General features: G+C 44.0%; 1 protein-coding gene across 2 annotated transcripts in view; it reads right to left on the bottom strand.

Annotated features, from left to right (window-relative positions):
- PCNT (pericentrin) overlaps positions 1-22,109 on the bottom strand; it is a 128,927-nt gene that overhangs the window by 72,411 nt on the left and 34,407 nt on the right. For both annotated transcript variants that reach the window (XM_086616121.1, XM_086616122.1), the window contains 6 exons: positions 19,922-20,160; positions 17,555-18,030; positions 15,061-15,637; positions 11,811-12,044; positions 8,989-9,153; positions 5,067-5,210 (listed from right to left, as the gene is read on the bottom strand). In XM_086616121.1, the coding sequence (XP_086472247.1) occupies positions 5,067-5,210; positions 8,989-9,153; positions 11,811-12,044; positions 15,061-15,637; positions 17,555-18,030; positions 19,922-20,160 (1,835 nt within the window). The remainder of the gene's footprint in view (positions 1-5,066; positions 5,211-8,988; positions 9,154-11,810; positions 12,045-15,060; positions 15,638-17,554; positions 18,031-19,921; positions 20,161-22,109) is intronic.

Genomic DNA, 22,109 nt, shown 5'->3' with positions numbered 1-22,109 from the left:
TGTATGTATATACCCACCCCGATCCTCAGAGTTTGCCGCCAAACAAATCAGTACTACTGTGCTAGAAACTTAGTCTCAGAAGTAAGCCAACAAACTATTCCAAATATCTGTTTGGAAGGAAACTTGCAAGGAAAGAAAATGACTCTAATCCCCTGCCAACTTTCTCACCCCCCTCATCAAATCCTGCATGAAGAGCAGGAAACAATAATCGTTTCTTCCAGTAGGGGAAAATCTTAGTGTTACTCCCAGTTTTCCTACTAAACATAAAGGCCTAAAAGAACTGTCCAATATAAAAAATTTGCATTTTGGTCAGAGCTTCAGGAACTGTAAGAGAAGACATGAAACATAGAATGGCATAGGCTGGAAGGGACCTTACAGATCATCTAATCCAACCTCCCTGTCATGGAAAGGGACGCCTCTCAACTAGATCAGGCTACTCAAGGCTCTGTCCAACCTGCCCTTGAACACCTCCAGAGAGGGGGCATCCACAACTTCTCTGGGCAATTTATTCCAAAGTCTTACCACCCTCGTACTGAAGAATTTCTTCCTAAGATCTAATCTAAATCTGTTCTCCTTCAACTTAAACCCATTTCCCCTTGTCCTATCAGTGGACACTCTTGTAAAAAGTCCCTCCCCAGCCTTCCTGTAGGTTCCCTTCAGGTATTGGAAGGCAGCTATTAGGTCCCTCCGAAGTCTTCTCTTTTCAAGGCTGAACAATCCCAGCTCCCACAACCTGTCCTCATAGCAGAGGTGCTCCAGCCCCTGGATCATCCTTGTGGCCCTCCTCTGAACATGCTCCAACAAATCTATGTCTCTCTTATGGTGGGGACACCAGAACTGGACGCAGTATGCGAGGTGGGGTCTCACAAGAGCAGAGTAGAGGGGGAGAATCACCTCTCTTGACCTGCTGACCACACTTCCTTGATACATCCCAGGATGTGGTTGGCTACCCGGGCTGCATGAGCGCACTGCCGGCTCATGTTGAGCTTCTCATCTATAAACACCCCCAAATCCTTCTCTTCAGGGCTACTCTCAACCCACTCTGTGTGCAGTTTGTATTTGTGCCTAGGATTGGCCCCACCCAGGTGAAGGACCTTGCGTTTTGACTTGTTGAAGCTCATGCAGTTTGCACTGGCCCAATTCTCAAGCCCATCAAGGTCCCTCTGGATGGCATCTCTTCCCTCAAGGGAGTCCACGGCACCACACAACTTGGTGTCAACGGCAAACTTACTGAGGGTGCACTCAATGCTGTCATCCATGTCGCTGACAAAGATGTTGAACAGCACTGGACCCAGAACAGACCCCTGAGGAACACCGCTTGACACTGGTCTCCATGTAGACATCGCACCATTGACCACAACTCTTTGAGTGTGACCATCCAGCCAGTTCTTTATCCACTGAGTGGTCCATCTGTCAAATCCGTGTCTCTCCATTTTAGAGACAAGGATGTCATGTGGGACAGTGTCAAACGCCTTGCACAAGTCCAGGAAAATGACATCCGTTGCTTTACCCACGTCAACCAGCGCTGTAGCTTTGTCATAGAAGGCCACTGAATTAGTGAGGCACGACTTGCCCCTAGTGAAGCCTTGTTGGCTGTCACCAACCACTTGGTTATTTTTTATGTGCCTTAGTACAGCTACCAGGAGAATCTGTTCCATGATTTTACTTAGCACAGAGGTAAGACTGACTGGCCTGTAGTTTCCCGGGTTGTCCTTGGTCCCTTTTTTAAAGATGGGGGTTATGTTTGCCCTTTTCCAATCTGTAGGAACCTCACCAGACTGCCAGGACCTCTCAAATATGATGGCTAGTGGCCTAGCAACTTCAGCCGCCAGTTCCTTCAAGACCCGTGGATGTATCTCATCAGGTCACATGGACTTGTGCACCTTCAGGTTCTCTAGGTGTTCATGGACCTGATCTGCTCCTACCCTGGGTGGTTCTTCACTCTCCCAGACCCAGCCAACATCCTCTGTGATTTGGGCGGTGTGGTTCGAGTGGTTGCCAGTGAAGACCGAGGCAAAAAAGTTGTAGAATATTTCAGCTATCTCCATATCCTCAGTAACCAGGTCACCCGTATCCTTCCGGAGGGGTCCCACATTCTCTCTCGTTTTCCTTTTTTCTCTCACATACCTATAAAATCCTTTTCTGTTATTTCTAATATTGCTGGCCAGATTTGACTCCGTCAGGGCCTTAGCTTTTCTAACCTGGTCTCTGAGTACACGAGCAACTTCCTTGTACTCATCCCAGGTTACCAGTCCCTGCTTCATGCTTTGTGTAATCCCCTTTTGTATTTGATTTTAGCCAGGAGTTCTTTGCTTATCCATATAGGTCTTCTGGTGTTTTTGCCCAGTTTCTTCCTTTTAGGGATGCAGTGCCTTTGAACTCGGAGGAGATGATCCTTGAAAGTCAACCAGCAATCTTGGGCTCCCAGTCCTTCCAGGGCTTTATCCCATGGCACGCTACCAAGGAGGTTCCTGAAGCAGCAAAAGTCAGCTCTTCTGAAATCGAGGGTTTCAAGCTTGCTGAGCTTCCCCCTCTTAGCTGCCCTTAGGATCTCAAACTCCACCATCTCATGGTCACTGCAACCAAGGCTACCCACGAGTTCAACATTACCTACCAGCCCTTCCCTATTGATGAGAATGAGGTCTAACATGGCATCTCTCCTCGTTGGTTCCTCTACCACTTGGATAAGGAAGTTGTTGTTAATGCATTCCAGGAATCCCCTGGATTGCTTGCTCCCCGCCGTGTTGTTTTTCCAACTGATATCAGGGTGGTTAAAATCCCCATGAGGACCAGGGCTTGTGAACGAGCAGCAACTCCTATCTGCCTATGTAGGGCCTCATCCACTTGGTCCTCCTGATTGGGTGGTCTGTAGCACACTCCCACTGTAAAGTCTCCTACCCTTCCTTTCACTCTGGCCCACAGGCACTCGGTTCTATCATCATCACTTGCCAGGTGGAGCTCCATGCATTCTAGCCTTTCGTTGACATAGAGGGCAACACCCCCTCCTCGTCTCCTCTGCCTGTCCTTCCTGAACAGTTTATACCCCTCTAGTCCAACACACCAATCGCAGAAGTCATTCCACCATGAATGTCTCTGTGATGCCAATCAGGTCATAGCGCTGCAGCCTCACAAGCATCTCCAGCTCCTCTTGTTTATTGTCCAAGCTGCGGGCATTCATATGGAGGCATTTGAGTGGAGGTACCTGGAGCCCCTGATGATGCTCAGATGTTTCCACAGTAACCAGCCCCTCAACAACCCCTGCGCTCTGTCTGCAACCTGGCATGACACCTTGATCCCTTGCTAATTCACAAGACTGCACGATCTTGCTAGTGCATTCCTCCCCCACAAGCACTGGCATACTGCATTCCAGCTCCCTTCCAGTGATCCTGATTTCACCCCCACCCCCTTTCATACCTAGTTTAAAGCTCTGTCTATGAGCCCTGCCCACTCCCTTCCCAAAACTCTTCTCCCTCTGTGGGACAGGCTATTACCATGCCTTTCTAACAGACCTGGCCTCTTGCAGATCCAGCCGCTGTCAAAAAACCCAAACCCCTGCCAGACACGCCAGGCTCAGATGAATGTCCTACTTCATCTTATCTTCCATTTTGAAAACTCAAAGCTCTTATTTTAAACATTGAAAAAGAATCTGACATTTCTAGACTTCCTAATTAAAACAGATACTTTTTCCAAGCTGTTCCTCTCTCTAAATCTTGCTAGATAACCTAGATTCAACTTAGATACTCACTTTATGGGAGGCATAAAATTTTGTTTTATTTGGCAAATGAATATTGTGTTTTCCACTTCTGGATCCAAACTTCCCATTTGCCTGTCTCACTTTCTCCGAGCTATAGGTCAGTTGGTCTAACAAAAGCTACTAGAACACATTTTTTTGTCAAGAAAATAGTAATAGGTACAGATGGCATCAATACACAGACAGCAAAAAGGCAAATACCCAGCCTTCCCTTACAAAATAGTATTAATTTCCTGAGACATGGCTGAAGACCAGCTTTCAAGCTGCTACCCAGTTTCATAGAATCATAGAATGGTTAGGGTTGGAAGGGACCTCAAAGATCATCTAGTTCCAACCCCCCTGCCATGGGCAGGAAAATCCTCCACTACACCAGGTTGCCCAAAGCCTCATCCAACCTGGCCTTGAACACTTCCAGGGATGGGGCAGCCACAATTCTCTGGGCAACCTGTTCCAGTACCTCACCACCCTCAACATAAAGAATTTCTTTCTTATATCTAACCTACATCTGCCCTCTTTCAGTTTAAATCCATTGCGCCTTGTCCTGTCACTACAGGCCCTTGTAAAAAGTCCCTCTCCAGCTTTCCTGTAGGCCCCCTTTAGGTATTGGAAAGCTGCTATAAGATCACCCCGGAGCCTTCTCTTCTCCAGGCTGAACAGCCCCAACTCTCAGCCTGTCTCCATAGCAGAGGTGCTCCAGCCCTCTGATCATCTTCGTGGCCCTCCTCTGGACTCGCTCCAGTAGCTCCATGTCCTTCTTGTGTTAGGGACTCCAGAGCTGAACACAGTATTCCAGGTGGGGTCTCACGAGAGCAGAGTAGAGGGGCAGAATCACTTCCCTCGACCTGCTGCCCACGCTGCTTTTGATACAGTCCAGGATACGGTTGGCTTTCTGGGCTGCCAGTGTATGTTGCCGGCTCATGTTGGGCTTCTCATCCACCAGCACTCCCAAGTCCTTTTCCTCAGGGCTGCTCTCAATCCATTCTCCGCCCAGCTGTACTTGTGCTTGGGATTGCCCCGACCCACGTGCAGGACGACCTTGCACTTGGCCTTGTTGAACTTCATGAGGTTCTCTCATGTTTCATTTCAGTTTCATGTTTTCATTTCAGTTCACGTGTTTTCATTTCAGTTTCCATGTTACTGCTGTAGCACTCCAACTAAAAGATAGAGCCCGTGATACACTACACCTTGAAAACTAGCAATCACGAGAATTATACGCACAGTCCCTCTATACATCCTGAGAAAGGCGAGAGCACTGTGCTAAAGTACAACCACAAAAGCTCATTTGAAGTCTGTACTTAAAATGTTTTCTACTCACCTGGATAATTACTGCTGCTTTTTCCTGTAGCTGGGCTGACATTTTCTGCTCCTTTTGATGAGCAGCCTGCGCCTTCTCCCTCTCCTGAATCAGTATCTGCTCCTTGTCATGTAGCAATGTCTTTTTTTCAGCTTCAAATTCATCCTGCATAAGTCACATACACTTTGATTTACAGAGAAAACAAAAAACAAAAACTCAAAAAAACCCACAACCAATATCCACTCCCTCTTTTTTTCTTTAAATGCGCACACCTTACCTCTCACATTAACTAGCAGTAACTTACTGTTACACAGTTAACATCCCTAATCAACAAAATTATGCTGATACTATGATTTAATAATACAAAGTATGTAAATGAATTATCTGAATGTGCTCACTGAGACCTGGGTCATTTCAGGCTGCTGAGATAGTGACAAGGAACAGAAAGTAGATGGATAAGTCAAAACAGAGACAGACTGAAGATGCTTTCAGCAACTGCAAGTAGTACAACATGCGCTGTATTGAGTTCCACATAGGGGGAGCAATTTGCCAGAACAAACTGAAAATCTACAAGGCAGGTTTACACAGTTAAATGACCTATAAGCTATTAAATTGGATCTCACCTCACAGTGCTGTAAAGCACTCTAAAGCCTGGGATTATTAGACACTCCCCAACTCCTGCATCAGAAAGTAAGGAACATGAAACACAGTCCTGGGATCCCTTCCCAAAAAGGCTAAAAGGAAACCCAGTTAGTAATTGTTTCTGCAACACCAGAATTGGGAAGTGAATCTTCTTGATCACGGCACAAAAAAACCCCTGTGCAATATGATCTGTGAACACCAATACACTCCAAGGTGATAGCTGTCTTTTTTTTTATGATTGGTAAGTCAAGAAAACAGTTTTTCCCCAGGGCACGAAATAAGACTTCAGAGCAGTACATATGCAGTTACCTGAGCTGTCCTGGATCCTTTGTGGAAGAGTCAGTCAGTCCTTGAACTGAGTAGACTCAAACAGTGGCGTGCTTAGCAGGTAGCAAGATACAAATGAACAGGCACAAAGGAGTATAAGGACTTTCCTTGACCAGTACCGTAAGCTTGTGGATGAAGTCTCTCAAACAGCCTCAGAGGGAGTGCTTCCACTAAAAGAGTATGTCAGACTGTAGAAAGGAACTCTGAATATGTGAAATCTGCTGGGGGAGCTCGGGGAAAGAAGGCAAGGCAACTGGCTAACATGAAGACAACCTCATAAATGAGCATTGGGGAAGTATGCAGGAGAAGGCTCATTGTAAAAACCTGTATCAGACCATGACACAGCTCAGCTTGACCTTGCAACGAGATCATAGAATCATAGAATGGTTAGGGTTGGAAGGGACCTCAAAGATCATCTAGTTCCAACTCCCCTGCCATGGGCAGGGAAATCCTCCACTACACCAGGTTGCCCAAAGCCTCATCCAACCTGGCCTTGAACATCTCCAGGGATGGGGCAGCCACAACTCCTCTGGGCAACATGTTCCAGTACCTCACCACCCTCAATGTAAAGAATTTCTTTCTTATATCTAACCTAAATCTGTCCTCTTTCAGTTTAAATCCATCGCCCCTTGTCCTATCACTACACACCCTTGTAAAAAGTCCCTCTCCAGCTTTCCTGTAGGCCCCCTTTAGGTACTGGAAGGCTGCAATAAGATCACCCCGGAGCCTTCTCTTCTCCAGGCTGAACAGCCCCAACTCTCTCAGCCTGTCTTCATAGCAGAGGTTCTCCAGCCCTCTGATCATCTTCGTGGCCCTTCTCTGGACTCGTTCAGAGATCCAGCCAGTGTCTTCTGAGAAAACACACTGGTCATCAAGCTTATGAGAAGAAAAAACAAACAAACAAACAAACAAATCCACCAGACAACTGTACTAGCAGTAGAATTACCCCTGGCAAAATTTCAACAATGAGAAGTTTATAGTGTCCCAAATGCTATTCAGTAACCAAAGCGCCTAGGCAGCACAAGAGATGGTGTTGTGGACATGCCGAAGGAAAGGGATGACATCCAGAGGGACCTTGACAGGCTGGAGAGGTGGGCCTGTGAGACCCTCATGAAGTTCAACAAGGCCACGTGCAAGGTCCTGCACATGGATTGGGGCAATCCCAAGCACAAGTACAGGCTGGGCAGAGGATGGATTGAGAGCAGCCCTGGGGAGATGGACTTGGGAGTGCTGGTGGATGAGAAGCCCAACATGAGCCGGCAACATACACTGGCAGCCCAGAAAGCCAACCATATCCTGGGCTGTATCAAAAGCAGCGTGGGCAGCAGGTCGAGGGAGGGGATTCTGCCCCTCCGCTCTTGTGAGACCCCACCTGGAATACTGTGTTCAGCTCTGGAGTCCCTAACACAAGAAGGACATGGAGCTGCTGGAGCAGGTCCAGAGGAGGCCACAAAGATGGTCTGAGGGCTGGAGCACCTCTGCTATGGAGACAGGCTGAGAGAGTTGGGGCTGTTCAGCCTGGAGAAGAGAAGGCTCCGGGGTGATCTTATAGCAGCTTTCCAGTACTTAAAAAGGGCCTACAGGAAAGCTGGAGAGGGACTTTTTACAAGGGCCTGTAGTGACAGGACAAGGGGCAATGGCTTTAAACTGAAAGAGGGCAGATTTAGATTGGATATAAGGAAAAGTTTTTCACTCAGAGGGTGGTGAGGCGCTGGAACAGGTTGCCCAGAGAAGTTGTGGATGCCCCATCCCTGGAGGTGTTCAAGGCCAGGTTGGATGAGGCTTTGGGCAACCTGGTGTAGTGGAGGGTGTCCCTGCCCATGGCAGGGGAGTTGGAACTAGATGATCTTTGAGGTCCCTTCCAACCCAAACCATTCTATGATTCTATGAATCGCTTCTGTGGTATTTGCATAATGGTCATCCCAGTCCCAGTTTCTGTGGACTGATGGCTGGGGATCAGCTGATGAGAGCAATGCCAAATATATCTCCAGCAGCTTTTCAAGATACACTTGTGTCGTCTGTTTCAAAAGAGAGCTGCACCAGATGAAGAGAGGTCAAAGAACATTCAGGATTGCACAGCGGGCCAGAGGCAGGAAACAGGAGAAATTTTCTGCACATCTGCAGCATCCAGTTCTAGAGGTTTGTGCAACTGCTAGGAAGAGCCCCACCTCAGGCTGGAGCACTGACAGGAACAGTAAGGATCTGTTGAAATTTCCCCAGCAGAAGCAAATGACGAGATGGTACTTCATCAAATCTAAGTTACTCGTGCTCAACAAGTTGAGCTCAACGCATGCTTAGTATAGTGGCAACACTGAGATGAATGCAGGCACTGCTTGAGCGTGTTGGTGAGTTTCCTTCCCTCTTCTGACACAGGATGTGTCTTCTCCCTAGATTCTTCTTCTCTCCCCTTCCCTAGCTTGATACGTGCTTGTCATCTGACCAACGAGGACATTTTGTACAAGTCTCAGAAGATGATAGGCAATTTCTACATCGTACACAAGGCCGAGCAAACATAATTTTCAGGGATAAGCATCTTGATGCTCATCAAGATGAAAGTTTGGAACTCAAAGAAAGCAGAAATTAAGAACAAACTACAAAAAAATCTCATGCACAAAGTGCTCACTGTCATCACATGCTTGGTAAAGGCTTCGATAACACTGAACCTTTTTGCCATATATACACAAGTGCCGTAGACAAGGGATGACAGGCCAAGGGCATGGGCTCTGCAGACACCAAGAAGAAAAAGTTTCAAACAACAAAGTAAACATAAACTGTTGCTTCGAGCAAATACTTTCCACTGATTTTTTTGTTTGTTTGAAGAACACCACTTCACATCCCCATCAGGATTTTAAGAGAACTGTGTTGTATATACTGCAACTGCTTGCAGAACACTGCATTGTTCCCAATACTGCATTTTCAGAAAAACATGCTACCAGTGCATGCTCCTCTGAAGTTCATTTTAACCAGACCCTACCTTCAGCTGTGCAATCTGCTGTTCAAGCAGCACCTCCGACTGACACTTCAGCAGTTCAATCTCCTCCTGGAACTGAAGCTGTTGCTTCAATTTTACCTCCTCGAATTGAGCCAGAAGAGCTGTTCGCACAGTTTCTACTTCAGAGGCTGACGCAGAAGCATACATCTACAGGCAAGTAAGGAATATTAGCCATAGTGTTGTAATTAAGGAAAAAATAAAGCCAAACTGAAATGAAATCATCAAGCTCAGCCAAATTCTTAAGAGTATTTTCACAGTAGTTCTCTCCAATCCTCAAGGTCATACAGCACTGCTGTCTGTCATGGTTTTGAGTACAAAAAAAACAAATTGACAAAAATAGATAAAAAGCAACATGGCATTAGGTACCAAGCATCTCCTGCATTCATGAGTCCATCAGGTCAGATTAACAGAGTACTCCCTACTTGATCTTTCCAAAAGACATTTCATAGAATCATAGAATGGTTAGGGCTGGAAGGGACCTTCAAAGGTCATCTAGTCCAACCCCCCTGCAACAAACAGGGATATCTCCAACTAGATCAGGTTGCTCAGGGCCTCATCCAACCGGGCCTGGAACGTCTCCAGGGATGGAGCATCCACCACCTCTCTGGGCAACCTGTTCCAGTGTTCTACAACTCTCATGGTAAAAATTTTTTTCCTAATATCCAACCTGAATCTACCTCCCTCTATTTTAAAACCATTACCCCTTGTCCTATCACAACTGGCCCTCCTGAACAGCCTCTCCCCATCTTTCTTGTAGGCCCCCTTGAGGTACTGGAAGACTGCTATAAGGTCACCCCGGAGCCTCCTCTTCTCCAGGCTGAACAGCCCCAACTCTTTCAGCCTGTAAGATTTGTCTAAGTGAAGTTAAATAAGGAAGAAAGGGATAGAGAGAAAAAACAGGGAGAGCATATTTTGTTAAGACATGATTTCATAGATTTCTAGGTTGGAAAAGACCTTAGAGATCATCCAGTCCAACCATCCCTAATCTCCCATTAAACCATATCCTTAACTAGTTCATCCACCCTTTTCTTAAACACATCCAGGCATGGGGACTCAACCACCTCCCTGGCCAGCCTATTCCAGTGGCTGACAACCCTTTCAGAGAAGAAATACTTTCTAACATCCAACCTGAATCTCCCCTGACTAAGCTTATACCCATTTCCTCTTGTTCTATCACCCATCACTAATGTAAAGAGCCCTTCCCCCACCTCCCCACCATCCCTTCTCAAGTATTTGTAGGCTGTAATCAGGACTCCCCTCAGCCTCCTCTTCTCCAGGCTAAACAGCCTCAACTCCCTCAGCTGTTCCCCATAAGTTTTATTTTCCAGCCCCTTGACCAGTTTAGTCGCCCTTCTTTGGACCCGCTCCAGGAGCTCAATATCTCTCTTAAAGCGAGGGGCCCAAAACTGGACACAATATTCCAGGTGCGGCCTCACCAGTGCCGAGTACAGGGGCAGGATCACTTCCCTATTTCTGCTGGTTACACTATTTCTTTTGTTCAAATGGGATTAAACATTACGCAGCTATACTTACTGCAATTATCCTATGCGATACAACAAAGAAGTCCATCAAAAATATTAGAGACAGGTTTGGAGTTTTTTGTTCGTGTTTTTGGTTGTTGTTTTTTTTTTTCTATTATCCTCTCTAAGAAGAGTCACTGTAGTCATCAGAATAGAGAGAAATCCTGTTTCTAGGATGAATGGCTTAATAATTTAATAACTATGAGAACGTCCCACAAAACTAACCTCCCAGGCAAGCTATTCTTCCAAAAGTAAAGAGAGTTTGCAAGGCACTCCAGCCAGCTGGAAACAACTACCAGCTCTAAGGCCTGACAGTCCAAAAGAACACAGGGGATCTCCTCAAGCCTAACTGATTTTTGTGAGGTGCACAAAGTAATATAAAGGTGCACCAGCAAGTAGGGAGTTATTTAGCATACTACCCAATTTTCAAATTTAGTAAATGAAAATAACTTGTATTTTAACATAATATATGTTATATTTGGTTATAGTTGTATAGAGCTCATTTTTTTGTGACTTTGCCCAATATATGCATCTAATACATAATACAGAAAAGTGAAAAGTATTGTGAAAAATCAATAGAAGTCGGATTGTATAAAAGACTGAAAAAAACAGAACATCTTATTCCATTTCAATGTTTAAAGACAACTTAGTGTACAAGATCAAATTTTAGCCTTCACTATGAAAGTAACCATCATCAAGCTGACACGTAAACATTCCCAACAAGAAACGTTAAAGCTTTAAGGGCAACTAGGAAGATTTCCAAACTTCCCTGAAACAACATATCTGAAAAAGTATTACCTGCTTTTACTATTTTTACTTTTAGTATTACTAATTTCTCTAAGAAAAGAAGAAATCAACGTTAGTACAAGTTGTTCACTTATAAAGTCTTGAACTGAGCAGCTACTTTCAACAAATAGTTAATGACCTAATTTATTACCTATTCGTTTTCTATTGAAATGGCAGTTTTAAAATTTTGAATTAAATATGTCAGAAACTCAGAAGGAAGCAAGCCCGCTTCCCCCTCCCCCAGCAAAGACAGCACTGCAAACATGGATTTAAATTCTAAAAATTCAGGATAATACATATATACGAATTCTTTTCAGTCCTTTTAAATAAATGGAAGCTTAAAAACGTTAACTTTGTCTCTTCCTATCTACTGGTACTATTAAAAAAAATCCAAAGAGCATCTGGATACACAGCCTTACTTCTAAGATTAATAAAACTGAATTTACTCAACATAAAATTATGGGTTATTTCCGGTTTAGGTATTAGTAACATTCTGACCTCTTGCTCATGTTCATGCTGTGCTTTTATTTTCCCCAACTCTTCTTCCAGCTCCCTGGAGTATGCTTCTTTATGTTTCTTAATTTCTGTCTCATGAAGATCCTGAATTTCTTGAAGTGTTTTTTTATGCTTTTCCTCCATACGTAATACTTCTTCACGTAACATATCCAGGGCCAGACGTTTTTCTTCTTCCAGCAACCTCCTTTGATTTTGAAGAGCTGTGTTGATATCATCCTGTGTAAGCATTAATTAAAAAAAGGAGAGGAAAAAAGTAAATAAAAATATTTTTCTAACCCATTTGTAAAAGCATGTCCTGTCATATCAAGCTTTTTAAGTAAACAAGAACAACATTGCCTCATGAACAATGAGCACACACACATCTTCATAGCCCTCCTCTGGACCCACTTCAACAGCTCCATGTTCTTGTGTTGGGGACCCCAGAGCTGAATGCAGCACTGCAGGGGGCGTCTCATGAGACTAGAGTTGAGGGACAAAATCACCTCCCTCGACCTGCTGGTCATAGAATCATAGAATGGTTAGAGTTGGAAGGGACCTCAAAGATCATCTCGTTCGACCCCCCTGCCATGGACAGGGACACCCTCCACTACACCAGGTTGCCCAAAGCCTCATCCAACCTGGCCTTGAACACTTCCAGGGATGGAGCAGCCAGAGCTTCTCTGGGCAACCTGTTCCAGCGCCTCACCACCCTCAATGTAAAAAATTTCTACCTTACATCTAATCGAAATCTCCCCTCTTTCAGTTTAAAGCCATTGCCCCTTGTCCTGTCACTACACGCCCTTGTAAAAAGTCCCATTCCAGCTTTCCTGTAGGCCCCCTTTAAGTACTGGAAGGCTGCTATAAGATCACCCCGGAGTCTTGTCTTCTCCAGGCTGTACAGCCCCAACTCTCTCAACCTGTCTTCATAGCAGAGGTGATCCAGCATGGATCATCTTCGTGGCCCTCCTCTGGACTCAGTCCAGCAGCTCCATGTCCTTCTTGTGTTGGGGACTCCAGAGCTGAACACAGTGGGGTCTCAAGAGAGCAGAGTAGAGGGGCAGAATCCCCTCCCTCGACCTGCTGCCCACGCTGCTTTTGATACAGTCCAGGACATGGTTGGCTTTCTGGGCTGCCAGCGCACATTGCCAGCTCATGTTGAGCTTCTCATCCACCAGCACTCCCAAGTCCTTTTCCTCAAGGCTGCTCTCAATCCATTCTCCACCCAGCCTGTACTTGTGCTTGGGATTGCCCTGACCCACGTGCAGGACCTTGCACTTGGTCTTGTTGAAATTCATGAGGTTCTCACGTGCCCATCACTCCAGTCTCTTCATGTCCCTTTGGATGGCATCCCTTCCCTCCAGCGTGTCCATAACACCACACAGCTTGCAAACTTGCAGAGGGTGCACTCAATCCCACTGTCCATGTCACCAACGAAGATGTTAAACAGCGCTGGCCCCAGTACTGACCCCTGAGGAACACCACTCGTCACTGGCCTCCACTTGGACATCGAGTCTTTGACTGCAACTCTTTCACCATCCAGTCAGTTCCTTATCCACAGAGTGGTCCATCTGTCACATCCATGTCTCTCCAATTTAGAGATGAGGATGTCATGCAGAACAGTGTCAAATGCTTTGGACAAGTCCAGGTAGGTTATGTCAGTTGCTCTTCCCTTATCCACCAACACTATAACCCTATCGTAGATATCGTAGACACCAAATTCTTCAGGCAGGATTTGCCCTTAGTGAACCCATGTTGGCTGTCACCAATCACCTCCACATTTTCCATATGCCTTAGCACAGTTTACAGGAGGATCTGCTCCATGATCTTGCCAGGCACAGAGGTGAGTGACTGGCCTGTAGTTCCCTGGATCTTCTTTTTTCCCCTTTTTAAAGATGAGGGCTATGTTTCCCCTCTTCCAGTCAGTGGGAGCTTCACCACATTGCCACGACTTCTGAAATATGATGGATAGTGGCTTAGCAACTTCATCCGCCAGTTCCCTCAGGACCTGCAGATGCACCTCATCAGGTCCCATGGACTTGTGCCCATTCAGGTTCTTTAGATTGTCTCAAACCTGATCTTCTCCTACAGTGGGCGGTTCTTCATGGTCCCAGTCCCTGCCTTTGCCTTCTGTGACTTGGGCTGTGCAGCTGGAGCTCTTGCCAGTGGAGACTGAGGCAAAAAGTCATTGAATACCTCAGCCTTCTCCATATCCCGGGTAGCCAGGTCTTCCATTTCATTCTGGAGAAAGTCCACATTTTCAATAGCTCCCCTTTTATCACTGACATACTTATAGAAGCTTTTCTTGTTGCCCTTGATGTCCCAGGCCAGATTTAACTCTATCAGGGCTTTAGCTTTCCTAATGCAATCACTAGCTGCTCGGACAATTTCTCTGCATTCCTCCTAGGCTACCTGTCCTTGTTTCCACCCTCTCTAGGCTTCCTTTTTGTGTTTGAGTCTGTCCAGGGGCTCCTTGCAGGCCTCCTGGTGTTTTTGCCCAACTTCCTCTTTGCTGAGATGCACCGTAACTCAACTTGGAAGAGATGATCCTTGAATATTAACCGGCTTTCTTGGGCCTCTCTTTCTTCTAGGGCTTTATCCCATAGTACTCTACCAAACAGATCCCTGAGGAGGCCAAAGTCTGCTCTCCTGAAGACCAGGGTAGTGAGCTTGCTGACCTCCCTCTTCATTGTCCTAAGGTCCCTGAACTCCCCCATTTCATGGTCACTGCAGCCAAGGCTGCTCTTAAGCTTCACATTCCCCAACAGCCCCTCCTTTGTGGTAAGAACAAGGTCCAGAATAGCTTAGATACCTTTCTTCTATTCTTTTCCTCAAGACTGTGCCACTACTGAGGATCTTTGCATTCCTAGAGATGTTGCTTAACCTACAGAATTACATTTACTTTGTTCTCATCAATTCTGAAAAATTACATGGTAATTCTGTCAGGCAGAGAGGCTCTGAGCCACAAAATGAAGACCCTCTAACCTGAATTATGGTAAAAATATTTACTTCATTTGTACATTTTCCACACACTGAGATAGACTCATTAGTGTGGGCATTTGAGGAGGAAAGTGGCAGTTGGACTTAATTTTCAGCTTCAGTTTCCTATTTCAGCTCACAATACGGCCACACACAAGTGTAAGTGCTAGCACTAAGGAGCTTGTAGAAATACACCCCAAGGACAATGGAAAAAGGTGATCCCATACAATGCACCATGAAAATTCACCTTCTATGCCAAGTTTTCTTTCTGACTCACCTTATGAGCTGCTTCTGCTTCAACAGCCATGGCTTTAAGTTTTTCCATATGAACAGTAGCTAGCTCAATTTTCAAATTATTTTGGGAAATTTCTAGTTCTTCAGCATGCTTTAATTTCAACATCTCTATCTCCTGAACCAAGCGTGCTTGGTCCATTTTATCCTTTTCATGTAGCTGTTCTGTGTGCTGCAGCTGTAGTTTCTGAAGAGCTTGACTGTGTTCATCTCTTATATTCTGAATTTCAGATAGGTAGGACGACTCCAAGGAATCCAGATTTGATAAGTGTTTAGCCTCCAGCTCATCAATTTGTGCCTGATGCTTTGTCTGTAGTTCAGCAACACAAGCCTCAAGCTGAATCTGCTGCTTACTTTCTAGTGTAGATTTAAGTGTCTCAATTTCAGCTTGGTGCTTTGTCTGAAATTCAGCTGTAAGAGACAAAATTTGCTGCTTATGCTTCTCCTGCAACTGCTGACTTTGGAGTTCCAGCTCATCAACATGTTTCTTTTTCAGCTCTTGGAGAAGAATTTCTTGCTCAGTTGCAAATTTCTGAGTCATAGCTTTGTGTTCCTCCATGACCCTGTATTATTTCCAAGAAAGTTAAGAGAATATTGTCAAAAAGATTGGTGTTTCTTTAAAATAATTGAAATAATAAATAAAAATCAAAGAAAAATAAGCTAGCTTTACTGAGCCTCCACAGATTTTACTTTATGTTTCAAACAAAGAACTAATTCAATGCAAGCCACACAGGTGAGTTCATAGCCACATAATTAAAGGTTTATGCAATGTCACTTGGTAGTATCTGGTTATTACTAGATAGAACCCCAGTTAAATTACTCACTAATACAGAGCAACATAAAAACGTTGTTCTCTGAGAAAATACTGCCATGAGAGCTTCTAGGACACAGTATATACATTGTCTACATCTTGAATCTGTTGTCTGCAAGTAAAGAAACTGTCATAATAAACATCTCTAAAACAATCTGGTCAAGATTGAGACATAAAACCACTGGGGAAGTGTATGTGGGATACTTGGGCCTCTTCCAAACTCATCTCAGCTCTGTGAGGTCTGCTTAAATCTTGATGTAGAAGACTTAGTATCTAAAATGCTGTGATTTAGTGTAATCATTAACTACAGTATTTTTGGATACAGACAGCAATAATTAAAGTGATTGGTTTTTTAAAGGCTAAGTTCCTGCTTTTATTGTTTTCTTACCGTAATTATTTCCCCAACCTTGTTCTATGAGCATATGTTTGAGGAGGAAAGAATGGATAAATTTGAAGCAATGCATGCAAACACAAACATGTAGTTTAAGTATTTCCTTTAATACACTAAAAACAATGGGGGTAGGAAGGGGAGGAAAAACAGAGCAGTTACAACCTTCATGTCTGTCCTAGTTTTAGCTGGGACAGAGTTTTTAACAGCTAGAAGAGCTCTGTGTTTTGGTTTTACTCAGAGGCTCACTCTGAGAAGAATGTTGATAGCAAGCTGATGTTTGTGGTTGGAAGTGAAACTCCAAGGACTTTTCAGTGTGCCGGAGTGCAGGAACACGGTGGGACAAGGGGGACACGATTCCCCTTGTGATTTGTGGTGGAACTTAAGATTGAGGGTCAAACTGGCCAATTAGTATTCCATATCATGCAGCATCATGCCCAGTATAAAAGCAAGGGTCAGCCGGGAAGAAGGGCTTTTTGCGCTTTGGCTCTTTTGCACTTTTGCTCTTTTGTGCTTGCTGCGCTGTTGCTCTGCTGGTTTTCTTTCTTTTTTTTTTCTCTCTTTCTCTGCCCCTCTCTATTTCGGGGCCTCGCGTTCGTCTGGGATTGCAGCTTCGGGATGAGACGGGCTTCGCATACGAGGGGGTGGTGAGCACCTACACTGTATTAAATCATCTGTATTAAATCATTCTTATCTCAACCCACGGGTTTCCCGTTTCTCCTTTAATTCTCTCCCTCATTCCTGGGGGTGGGGGAGGGGGATTGACCGGCTGTGTGTGGGGGGCGGTTCAACCTAACCCACGACAATGTCCCACCACAACTGAAGAATACCATACGCAGCCCATCAACCCCAGCATTCAGTGGATAACACGAGCTTCACGAACCAGGAAAAACTTGCTCAAACTTATTTGAATTGCTTGAAAACACTTGTAAATGGAAAAATTCTCTAAATTTTTTTCATGTCCTGTAACACTTCCCCTCCTCCAAGGCTAGTACTTTTTTTTTCAGCTGTGTGTTATATTCTTAACTGTAACAAGCAGAACTTGACTACACTTCATTTGATTTGCTAGACCAGATTAAATGCATTTACACAAGTAAAATTCTATAGAAGACTAAGGGACAGGATTACTATTCCTTGGGAGGGTAAACTTTACATATATGTTAGCTGGTGCCATCAAGCGACAAACTCACATCACTACAACTCATTAAGTTTAACATAAGAAAAGTAACAATAACAATGACTGAACTGCTAAGTGAAAGTGCTCAAATACTCGGGACTTACATGTTTTGTGCTTCCATAAGTCTCAGTGCACATTCTTCCTGCAGACAAAGCGTAGCCTTTTCCATTTCTTTTGCCATGAGCACTTTGGCTGCCTGCAGGTCCCTGTCATATTGCTCCTGGGATTTCTGCATGGCCTGTGCACTTGCAAGGCTGTCCTCTAGTTGCTGCAAGTTGTTTTGCTGCTCTTTTACCAGCTTCTCCAATTCCAGGATTTTGGCAGCCTGGTGATCTTGAAGCCGATTCATTTCAGCTTCACGAAGTTCAAACTCCTTTTGTAAATTCTGCTTCTCATATTCCGCTCTATTTTGCAGTTCTGTACGCAACAATGATAACTTCTCTTCTGCTTGAATTCTCTGGTCTTCACTTTCACACTTCCATTTCTTCTCTTTTTCTTTGTACATAGTTTCCATTTTCTGGACTTCTTCTCTGGCTTCCCTTAATTTATTCTTGTGATCCTCAACAATTTCATATTTTACCTGTGAATGCAGTTATTAAAAAATGTATAAAATACCAAAACCAAACTCAAGTGTGTGAAGCGAACATTCTCAGGCACTTCAGGTCTTGGAGAGATTCAATTCTTGCAGTGAAGTCACCCTTCCAAATAAAAGTACGGCTGAAATGTCAATTTGTAGGTACTTGAATTAAACGGATTACAAAGAATTAATTGGGGTATGGAAGATAACAAAAAATTCAGGGAAAATTCTACAATTAATATGGTACTCTGTTTTCTCTTGGGGCCACTTTTCTTCATTTTGGGAGTTCAACTTGTAAAAGTTATGAGCACCTTCAGTATTTACATTGAGCATAATAAAAAAATCTCTTTTAAACCTCTCCTTACCCATTCCAGTGGTATTTTCTATGCAGTGGCCAACATCATGATCTCATACATAGCATAAAAGCAACATAAAAAGCAAGTAGCATAAAAACAGAAGCCAAAATAACCAAATGTGTTCTGAACAACAAAAGGAAAAAAAAGACTCTAAAAATACACTAGAGATAAACAGGTAAACAAATAAATAGAAATTAAGGAAACAACAGGGTCATCTCTTAAAAGAAAATTAAAAGCTAATAAAAGGTCACATAGGCACATCAGTATGAAGCACACTCTTCAGTTTTCACTTGGAACAAATATTTAAGCTACCATCTAAATGAAGAGGGAGAAAAATAAAAACAAAAACCCCAGACTGCAATTACACACAATCCATGAAAATACGGAGGGCGGTTGCACTGGAAATCGAGAGGTGATTAGGGAAATTGGTTCCCTCTGTTTCTGAGCACGAGAATAGAAGGCAAACAAAATACGCATTTCCAGACAGTGGATAAGCACGCCATATGGGCTCATTTCAAACGCCACGTTCTGTATATGCTCATCTTGTACCCAGCCAGCAGTGCCACAGACGAGACACTGCAGGTGGTAGGAGTAAACTAGGAGTACTGAAAGGTTCACTAGTGGAAGCTCCAGCTGAGTCTCCATGTTATCCACAAACAATCTGCAACTGTTTTCTCTGGCCTTCTCTAACAGTTTTTACATCCGGAAATGGATATACATACCTATCTCTTTAAAAAGGGAGGAAAGGAGGGTTTGAGAAATGAGAGCTTCATCCATCTAATTCTCATAAGCATTCAAATATCAAAACAAACTAAACAATGATTTAACATCCAATCTAAGTTTATCCTTAGATGGGACAGCTGATTTAACAGGTGAGAGGAAAGGTGCCAGATACGATTGTTTCAAGCCTAAGACTTTGACAGTGAAGGTATAAGGGCTACATCGAAGCAAAGCAAAAGCAGAAATCTGTTGTTCAATTCTTTTTTCCTCCCTTCAAAAATGGTCTGAAAAATGATTTCTGGTTATTTGCTTCAAAAGATAGTCCTATCAAAACCACAAGTTTCTTAGAGGGGATCCATTCAGCAGAGGAGCTTTTTCCATCTGCCGCAGTGTTTCCTGCCGAATTTCCCATTGTCACATGACAGTGTGCAAGTGCACCATGTTACTTTCACACCAGGACTCTACGATGTTGCGCAGGGAGATGTTCCGTGTAAGGACCTTTTGTAGGTGCCTGCACTGGAGTGGTGTACATATGTTTGACCCATGCCAATATAAAAGCTGAACTGGATCAAGTTTGAAGCACCTGCCTTCCCACAATCGGTACTCTTCATCTGCAGAGAACTAAGCACTTCACAGTAGAGTGCTCTGATTTCAGACGCGTATATTTGTGTGTATCCATGCAAGTTCATTTAAAGCTGAAGCTGCTATCACTCCACTAGGCACATTTAAAGATAAGTGCTGCTTCTATCTCCCTTGGCCTTCCCAACGGATCTGAGCTTGCCCAACTCTACACAACACAGTACTGTCATACGAATTACCTTTTCCATTTCCTCTTTCAGATGCTTTTCATACTGCGCAGAAAAATCTTTTTGTTTGGTAATCTCTTCCTTTAAATGCTTTATTTCTTCTGAAAGCTCTGCAATACGCTGTTTCTCAGAGTGGAGGAGAGACAGCTTAGCTTTGTGCTCTTCCTCCAGCACAGACACTCGCTCAGCCACCTCCATTTCAACTTGACGGCTGGCATCTTGAGCACTCTGTAGGCGCAGTTTGGTGATTTCTAGAAGGGCAAAGGAGGAAGGAGAAGGGCAAAGGAGGAAGGAGAAGGGCAAAGGAGGAAGGAGAAGGGCAAAGGAGGAAGGAGAAGGGCAAAGGAGGAAGGAGAAGGGCAAAGGAGGAAGGAGAAGGGCAAAGGAGGAAGGAGAAGGGCAAAGGAGGAAGGAGAAGGGCAAAGGAGGAAGGAGAAGGGCAAAGGAGGAAGGAGAAGGGCAAAGGAGGAAGGAGAAGGGCAAAGGAGGAAGGAGAAGGGCAAAGGAGGAAGGAGAAGGGCAAAGGAGGAAGGAGAAGGGCAAAGGAGGAAGGAGAAGGGCAAAGGAGGAAGGAGAAGGGCAAAGGAGGAAGGAGAAGGGCAAAGGAGGAAGGAGAAGGGCAAAGGAGGAAGGAGAAGGGCAAAGGAGGAAGGAGAAGGGCAAAGGAGGAAGGAGAAGGGCAAAGGAGGAAGGAGAAGGGCAAAGGAGGAAGGAGAAGGGCAAAGGAGGAAGGAGAAGGGCAAAGGAGGAAGGAGAAGGGCAAAGGAGGAAGGAGAAGGGCAAAGGAGGAAGGAGAAGGGCAAAGGAGGAAGGAGAAGGGCAAAGGAGGAAGGAGAAGGGCAAAGGAGGAAGGAGAAGGGCAAAGGAGGAAGGAGAAGGGCAAAGGAGGAAGGAGAAGGGCAAAGGAGGAAGGAGAAGGGCAAAGAAAAATAATAAGAAAAAATATTCTGGAATTTATTGTCTTTTAACAGGTCCTGTTAATGCACAAATCTAAAGCTGAACTTCATCAGCTTTGCAGTTGATCAGTAGCCATACTAACTACAGACCAACAATAATCCCTTATCAACTCTGTTCCACTTTATCACCATCTTTGAAATACATCAGTATCAACACACATGGAGTAACAGGGAAGGATCATGAAACCTGTGGCAAGACCTCTCTCCTATCAGCAACAGCCACAGGAACTGAATTTCTCTTTGGACAAAATAGTGGCAGATTTATCCAAGTTTTCTCTCCTCTTTTGCACATGTTATTTACATAAGGCATTTCCCCAAAAAGCAAGACAGGACAAATCTCTAAACTTTCTAATTTAAGCGGTTTTGATATTCTGTCCAGTATTAAAAATAAATAAATGAAGATGAGAAATACAACTGCAAATTAAAAAAAGTTATACTGATCCTTTTAACCAACATATAGTGGAATATAGTCAGTCATGTGTGTCATATAGCTAAGTTATGGATGATGAGTTCAAATGTTTGTGTATCATACAAGACACGAGAACTGCCACAATCCCTTACCTGCATCTCAACAATATATGCATTTCATATTGAATCAGTACAAAGTAGTATATTTCTATAAATTACAATTCCAAGAAAAGCAGCAACTGTTAAGAAATTACATAAACCCAAGATCACATAAGAAGTCTCATGAAATTTAGCCATAAGAGGAACTTTAACCTGAATCCTACAGCAAAAGATAATTGCAAATTCTGCTCCCCATAAATACCTTCCTCTTTGTTCAAGAAATTCATCCCAATATGTATGTCAACTAGTTGCCAAACACAAGGAAACAGAAATATTAACATTAAATGAGCAGAGCACTATCAAAACCACAAAAGGAACATAGGTAAAAGAGGCAGGGAACATAGAACAGAAGTGGGTCTACTCTAGGGAACAGAGTAAGAACTGACCTATTTCATGCAAATACAAGACACATTTAACATAGCTGACAGACAACACTAAGAAATTTTCAAATAAATATTAATTCAGGAATTGACAGTGCCCTTCTAGGCACTAACGATGGAAACCTGATCAACTCCTTTCAGCAACTGCTCCACAGTTCTAGTAGGTTTTACTACAGAATAATCAACTTCAGGTCACCGTATCTTTGCAAGTGCAACTCAATGTGCCCATAAAAGTCAAAAAGCAAAGTGCTTGATGCCAGGGATTTACATGTGTTAGGTGTTCCCTATAGTTTAGAG

This window comes from Tauraco erythrolophus, chromosome 8 (assembly GCF_009769465.1).
Source record: "Tauraco erythrolophus isolate bTauEry1 chromosome 8, bTauEry1.pri, whole genome shotgun sequence".
In the NCBI taxonomy this organism is placed as follows: Eukaryota; Metazoa; Chordata; class Aves; order Musophagiformes; family Musophagidae; genus Tauraco; species Tauraco erythrolophus.
Note: the sequence above shows the minus strand (reverse complement) of the source record. Positions and strands in the feature narration are given on the sequence as shown.